This window comes from Hordeum vulgare, chromosome 3H (genome assembly GCF_904849725.1).
Source record: "Hordeum vulgare subsp. vulgare chromosome 3H, MorexV3_pseudomolecules_assembly, whole genome shotgun sequence".
In the NCBI taxonomy this organism is placed as follows: Eukaryota; Viridiplantae; Streptophyta; class Magnoliopsida; order Poales; family Poaceae; genus Hordeum; species Hordeum vulgare.
The window spans coordinates 514,950,333-514,958,399 of NC_058520.1; the positions used below are offsets into that span (position 1 = coordinate 514,950,333).

At 47.5% G+C, this 8,067-nt stretch overlaps 1 protein-coding gene across 1 annotated transcript; it reads right to left on the reverse strand.

Annotated features, from left to right (window-relative positions):
- Positions 1–631: 631 nt before the first annotated feature.
- LOC123444605 lies at positions 632–1,599 on the reverse strand. Its single transcript, XM_045121386.1, has one exon. It carries the CDS (start codon positions 1,234–1,236, stop codon positions 898–900), a length of 339 nt encoding a protein of 112 aa, XP_044977321.1. The 5' UTR covers positions 1,237–1,599; the 3' UTR covers positions 632–897.
- Positions 1,600–8,067: the final 6,468 nt, after the last annotated feature.

Below are 8,067 nucleotides of genomic sequence, written 5' to 3' on the forward strand. Positions count from 1 at the left end.
TGACAGACAATTAAAAAAAAAGTTAAAGTAACATAGGTAGATTGCGTAACATGTTAAATGCTATGATATCGTAACATAAGTATGTGTCTTGCATGTCAATAAATAAGACCATCTAAGATACCGTAACATAGTTTATGATACTATATGCTATAAAGGTAGTATCATTTCATAATATCATATGCATGATACTACTATATGATACTTTCCACTATGACCAGCCTTAACTTCTAATAAATCGTAAAATCTTAAAATAATAGGGAATCAGGTCATGCATTCATGCCTCTCGCGGCAGGCGAACGAACCAAGAATGCCCGTTTGTAGTGCACGGGCTTCTGAACATGTTGAAAAGAAAAGGAAAATGCATGCGTGCAGGCTCTGCAATCTGCATTGGTGCATGCCCACGACTTTACACGACACATCACACCACACCCAATGATTCACATTCACTGGCTTCTGGGTTCTTCAACCAAGCAAACATCGCTTTGCACCCTTGCAGGGCATATGGAATCTCTTGTGTTCTCAACTTCTCATCAGTTTCCAAGTCTGGCCATGGACCCGTGTACAGTTTTCCTTCTTCCTCCTCACCCTGGTAAGCTCGTCTGCACCGTGTTTTTGGTGTCGAAACAGCAGATCAACTGAGAATGCTTGCTTGTTCCACACACAAAAAGGCGTATGGACAGATGAACAGAACATCGATCTACTTTACAATTTGCATCACCACTTTTCCCTACTAGTATGTAATATACATTGTTCGTTGGATCTAAAACCAAAGAATCACACAAAAAGGCCGCCCGAAAGCTGTGTTCCGCCAAAAGACACGGCGAAGAAGCAACCAGGAAAGAGACGAGAAACTCAAACCCGGCGGATGCCATGGCCGGCACGCGCGGGCGCGTAGCGTCACGACTCCACGGCCTCCGGGATGCTCTGGAGAGCGGGCTTCCAGTGCGCCGCCCTGCAGTGCTCGACGTGGTGGTGTACCTCCCCGGCGTTCATGATGTCCGTCAGAAGCTCAGACGCCGACCGCCGGCTCTTCCAGATGTGGCCGTGCCCGTCGTCGGCGGCCCTCTTGTCCACCAGCTCCTGCAGCTGCCGCTTGCTGATCCTGATGGTCACCTCGCTGACGCGCTCCTTCTTCTCCTCCGCGCGCCCCTCGTCGTCGTCGCCCGGCGACGGCAGCTCCCACTCGCCGTCGTCCGCCCACGACGCGGCCTGGTGCGTGATGGCGCAGTTCCCCATACGTGTAGAAGCACAAGTGCAGAGCTGTAGACAGAGCCTTCTTCTTTTTCCTCCTCCTCGTGTGCTTGCTGTGCTGTAGTTGTTGTGTGCCGCTAGCTGCTACTGCCGCTGCTGCTTCCGGCGCTGCCCCTGCTTTGGGATTAGAGAGAGAGATAGAGAGATATTTGGTGGTCTTTGCGTGACCAGCTCGTGTGGGAGGCGCGGCTATATAGTCGGCGGCAGGCAGTACCGTCGAGGCAAAAGCTGCAGCCGACGCTTCCGCCGCGCGCTGGACGCCGACGTGGGGGTGAAATCCTACGTGGGGATGGTTGCGAGCGGGTGGGAAGAGTGGGAACGCGGGGGCAGCGCGGGATCTCGCATGGGCGCGCGCGGTGGGAACGCGGCTTTTTCAGCGGATTCTCCCGCAGCTCACCGCCTCAGCACGCCCCCGTGGCTGGCAGTGGCATACTGGCATTGCTTAGCTTCAGCCGTGGCGGTTGGGAGACGTCGTGGTCGATGAGGTCGTGGTGTGTGTCGTGGCCGCGTGCTGTGCGCCTGGCGTCTCGTCGGTGCACGCCTGGCCGCAGCCTCGGTGCCTTCGGCGCGTCGCTGTGCCCTTTGTTTGTTTATTTCATGTCGGGCTGACAGCGCCAGCAGCCGTTGCTTGTGGGCGGTGAGGCGGTGAGCTGCAAATTCCGCGGTTTTGGACGCACCCTGTTGGCGGCTCTCTAGTGGCACTGGTTCTTCCTCTTGTTGAGCGGCCATCATTCACGTTGGTCGCGTGCATGTTGTATGGAATGGAACTATGGAATATGGATCGCGGCGACACATGCCTGTCGGCGGCTACAAGAGACAGTTCGAGTTAATTAATTGCATTTCTAGGAATAGTTTACGAGTTTGCTAACCATGCGTCCCATGTGGTAATTAATTACACTACCTGATGCAACGGCCAACCGTGAACCGATACCGGGCCCTGCATACACCTGGAGATGCAAATTAATGCGTCCGCAGGTGGAAATCTTGCCGTAGCCTCGAAGAAACGCAATCATGATGCTGCCTTCCTTCTCTGAAATCGCACTCCGGGCCGGGAGATGGGACATGCGAGCTACATCCCACTTATCATTGGCGGTAGGGAAGGGAAGCTGTGTGGCCGTGCTGCTGGCTGGCCTCATGATCGTCCGGTGGTTGGTGGCCGCGACAGCGCCGTGGACGGGGACGGCGTACGTTTCCTAACGAGAGTTCAGTCTTCAAGGCCCGGCTTGTATGTCGCAGGACGCTACGTGCTTCCGCGTTGGTGCTCTTTCACATCCACCATGCCCATCCATGACCAAGCTTTTTTTAATTTAGGTTGGAGCTGACTACTGTAGTTCCGGTAGCTGGCGCTTCGCCAGACGGGATGAAAGATGAACTGGCAAGGCTGCTTGCTTGCCCGGAAGTCCAAACGCAGCGCACATCAACAAGTTCACACCTCACAGTGAAGCGGTTGACCCTGAATGAATGAATGAATGATTGGACGACGGTAAACTAGTAGCACCGATCGATCAACAAACTTCAGTGCCAGCCAGGGCGAAGATGCTAGACCTACTAAATTCTACTTACGTTTACAAAACCTTCCAACTAATTTAAACATGCTCCTTCTTATTTTGAGAGGTGGGTGAGCCTAATCCTCCTCTTAATCCAATCAATGATTGTCAAATCAGACTATCCCGTAAACTTACGTAAACATTTACGTACATGTAGCATTGCTTCCAGCCAGGGTCGTACCCGCTAAACCAATTCATCAGAACCCCCCCCCCCCCTCCCTGAGACGACTAAGAGCATTTATGATTGGACTACCCAAATTAGCCTCATATATCTGGTCACGCAATTTTGATCCTAACGAACTTTCCAATTCAAGATTCCCTCCCTAAGAGCATTTAGCGCAGAACGCCCCAAATCCATCCGTTAGGTCTGTAGGAAGACTGATCAGTCACAAAAATTTAACCCAGACTTTTTTTAAAACGGGGCTCAAACGACCGTGTTGGTCGACATCTTTTATATACAGTTTAAACATGGAACGGATATAGGATTTCCGGGCACACCCGCGAAGTCAGACCCGACAACTCAATCCCATCGTAAATTGCATCAAATCTTTCAAACCCTTCCTCCTCCTCCTCCTCGTGCCCTCCAACCTTTTCCGTGTCCGAGCCCTCATCGTCCGCCACCCTTGCTCTGTATCCTCATCACCGGTCCCGATCCACCGCCGTAGATGTCTCCCAACCCGTCCTCGACCGCCGCGACGGAGACGTTGTTCGCCTCGTCCATCGGCGTCCCTTCCTCCACTGCGTCTTGCAAGACAGAGAACATTGCCCGCAAGTTGTGGCATCGCCGACAGCGAGAGAGGGAGGCAGTGGCGGCGTTGCAGGGAGGTGCACACATGTCCGAGGAGCTGTCTCCCCGCACCCCATCCATCCGATCGCCGACCCGGATTACGCTGTTCGGCACCCTTGGGACGGAGGAGGATTTGAGATTTCCTCTCGCGCAGATGCCGATGGTCGGCAAATGTGACTAGTCGCAGCTCGTTCGGGAGCGGATGAGCACGCGCATTGGCGACGCCCAGGCTGCACTCGACATGTTCGACGGTATGATAGAACAAGACCGGGTACATTTTGTTTGCTCTTGCCCGATCAAATATTCAATGTTTTGCATCCACTAGTCCGTACATGATGAATGCTTGCAAACCATGATCATCTAGGAGGCATACTTGTCAAGCACGATGAATGACAATTAAGATCCCACGAAAATGGATTGTGAATTGGAGGCCACCACCTCATTTGAAGTTGGGACAACATCCGATCGAGGGGGAGAAAATGCTGACAATTGGGAGGGAGAAGATCGAGTTGGAGAAGCAACGGTCGATGATCAAATTGAAACTCGAGAAGGCCAAGACATTTGAAGAGATTGAGCTGCAGAAGAAGAGGTTGGAACCGACACGGAAAGCGGAGGATGGGAAGATCATGTTGGCGGACGAAACCCTCTTGAATGAGCATGCGAAGAAGTGGCTTACACAGAAGAAGAAGGAAATCAACGACTGTAGGGCGCAGGTGGCGGCGAGGGCGCTTGCGACAGCGGATCATGCGGCCAGGATGCAGGCGGAGCTGGCTGCCCACGCGGAACAGGACAAGCTGGACGCGCTGGCAGCATGGATGGCAACATCCGTCGAGTGATCCGACAAGCACCCTTCTCGTTCGGAGATTGATTTTACTTTGACATGCCTGTTTTGTTGAATTATGATTTGCTTTGCTTTGTTTTAGATTGTTGAATTCAGATAATTTATATCAAATGATTGACGTGCATATGAATTTAAGGATTGATACTTGATATATGTGGATATGCGATGCAACATATGAAGGCCCAACAGATGCCGTCTCCGAACACATCCGCGGAATAATAGCGGCCCGGATTTGTCATGTCCGATTATAGTTTCTTTATTGTCCCAAATCCGAATTCCCTAACCTATTTTCATTTCATGTGGTTCTGCTGTTCGAATTTGCAGGCAATGCTAGTAGTATCGCTAGCTGTTCGTTCTTTTCTATTGTTGAAATAACTGTTGGTTAAATTCGGTGGGCAGCACCAGCACGTAAACTGTAAAGTTGGTAGAGCCTGGAATGTCCTCTCATCAGAAAAAAAAAAGTGAAAGACCGTGTGATTTACCCAAGAAAGCAAGGAAGCCAAAAGTGAAAGGAATCCTTCGAAGTGTATGTGAGCGGAATATCTTGATCTGACGAGACCCTAATCTGGTTTTATACTGAATAAACAAGGTGCCTGAACTGGTGGGTAGATCAGAAATCTGCGTGCGGCTACCTGTCGTTTTTGGTGGTAGTGCGTACCGCCATCTGTCAGTGATGTTTTCCTGTAAACAAGAAGCCTTGCATCCGAAGGTGCCTTTCTGCTCCCCACCTCATTTAAGCTCGGATGAATAATAAAATCGAAAAAAAATCGAAAAATATTTAAACAATTCTGAAATTTTTTTGAGACCAACTTTTACGAAAGTTTTAAGTGCATGCAAAAATTTGGCATGAACTAACACTTCTACAAGGCGTGGAAAAATAAACAAAATAGACACTCTGAAAATGCGCATTTTTAGAGCATCCATTTTGTTTATTTTGTCACGCTTTGTAGAAATGTTAGTTCATGCTAAATTTTTGCATGCATTTAGAACTTTTGTCAAAGTTTGTTTAAAAAAAATTCAGAATTTTTTGAACATTTTTTGATGTTTTTCCGATTTTACTGTTCACCCAAGCTAAAATGAGCTCGGGAGCAGATACTCCATGTCCCCTTGCATCAGCCTTGTTAAAAACATAAACTGTATCTACGGTTTCGCGGATGAGCAGTTTTAACATGTTTTCTCTTACTCTTTATTTTTTACATGAAAGGTGAAAGTATATAATAGATCTCTGATCACTGATCTCACAAGGTAACAGTGAACAACGCAGCAGCAAATGAGTAGTACTCCCTTCGTTCCTAAATATAAGGTTATTTTTAAAGGTTTCACTAAAGGAATATATATGAATGTATATAGACATACTTTATAATATATATTTAACTCATTTTACTTTGTATGTAGTCACTTAGTGAAAAAAAATTAAAGACTTATATTTAAGAACGAAGGGAGTAGATGCTATGCACCACTTCAGTCCTTGAGAAAAATAATGCAGTGATGTTGAGTGGCTGTCGACTTGTTAACTGATCACTTTTACGGTACCCTATACTACTATGTGTAAAGGGAGCAGTATAACAAAATCCCACTTACGGTAAGCGTCTAACGACGCTGTCAGACCGAGGTATACATTCTCGACCTGTAAAGCCGAAGTTCTGCGGACAAAATCACTATTCTGACCTTATACGTAAAGACTGGCACAAAATGAACTCGTGAGAAAATTATTTCATGATTTGACCCTTTCAGAAATGCCAAAGCCGGCGGCGTTGCTGGTCAACTAAGAAACGCCGGTCTACCCTGCGTTTCTACACGTCCGCAATGTCAGACTAGTCTGCGTTTCCGACCACAACTGCAACGCCAAGGAGCCTGGTGTATCTCCGGCCGATATTTGTGTAGGCCCGCCCCACCCGCTTGTGTTTTGATCCTTTGCAATCACTATTCCCGCTTGTGTTTTGATTCTTTGCAAACTACAAGGCCGGAGAGTTTGACAACCTCTTTGTACTCGTTGGGAGCAAAGTTACTTGTTGTGTGTGCAGGTCTACGACTTCTGCTAGCGCCAGAGCAGCGGACACCTACTTGTTGATCCTCGGAGTCTTTCTGGTTCGATATACCTTACAGTTTCCATGTAAGGGAAACTTGTTGTTGACTACATCTCCACCTTCCACTTAGGGTAACCAACGAGGGGCGAGAAGTATATTCATCAACTCATCATCATATGGTTAAGTGGTAAGGCTGCATCAAGCGATTAAGCATTTATTTGAGTGGCTAACTTACGAGTACAAGAATAAAAGAGGTGTGTGATCTACGCATAATAGGACGTGAACTAATGATGATCAAATGGTTGATCCTTAACACCTACTTACGTCAGACGTAACCCCACCGTGTCCTTAGTTGGATAAGGAGCTCACGAAAGAGACAATCACGGTTACGCACAATGTTGGCAAGTTTTAATTAAGTTACTTCAGGTTTGCTAAGATCGGGTGTTAAACAAAGTTTTCAAGTTGCCACATAACCACGGGCACAACTCTGAGAAAGATTTAACCCCGCAAGGGTGCTCAAACTAGTCCATCACAAACTACCATACACTGCTTCGGAATAACCTCAACAACGGGAAACCCATGATCTCCTCGGGTTCCTTTTCAAAAACCTCAACCTCGAGATAGCCCAAAGTATCCTCAGAATCCCTCGCACAAGATATTCCGTAAAAGATAAAACAAATCCAGCAAGGCCACCTGACGTGTCAACGAACCTGATAGAAGCCGCGTATCTCGTTCTCAGGACACGACGGATAAGCTACGTGCACGGGGGCCTGATAGAGATCACCCGAGTTTCCATGGGTTGGTCCCGCACAGTGCTCTGGGTTGTATCAACACTCATGAGGAGCACTAGCCTGTGTTGTTGATTAATCATCATCGGGTTAATTACTCCCTATGTGGGTTCATTAGTTATTAGACAAATGTAATACCAAAGTTGGCCTTGCCAGACGAGTTTTAAACTAAGACAAATTATCAAGGGGGTCCTCATAACAGCCCCAAACATGTTATGAACGCTCAGTTATGAAACATAACACCGGTACACAAGTAACTAGGACATCAAAGATGGAACAAAACACCGAGTTAGAATGCCAAGCCTTCCACCTTTTACCAAGTATATAGGCGCGTTAAATTAATTAGCAATAATATGATGATATAACAAGGAACTCATGTTTTCACGTGGAATCAACTACACCTGCAACTAGCAATGCTATAAAAAGGTTGAGCAAGAGGTAAAATAGCCAAACAATGGTTTGCTGATATGTGGAGGGTTAGAGGCTTTTCATGGCAATGTTGGGAGGCTGACATTTAAGTGGTAGTCAGCGAGACATAGCGATAGAAACGAGACAAGCTAGCATGGAAACAATAGTATTGGTATCTAGGAAAATGGTCATCTTGACTGTGATCCCGCTTGGAAGAAGAAGGAATACATAAATCAGACGAACCAACGTAGTCGAACGAATCCTCACACTCCGAAGCGGTTCGGAACTCCATCATAAGAAACATTCCGGAACAACAATCAACACACGATCACAACACACATATTCATGACAAGATGCACAATCGATTATGATGCATGTCTGGTTTAATTATGCAATGCATGGCATGACAATTCACAAT

Excerpts from the sequence above, each read along its gene's own strand:
- LOC123444605 (XM_045121386.1), bottom strand. The coding sequence starts at position 1,236 with ATGGGGAACTGCGCCATCACGCACCAGGCCGCGTCGTGGGCGGACGAC.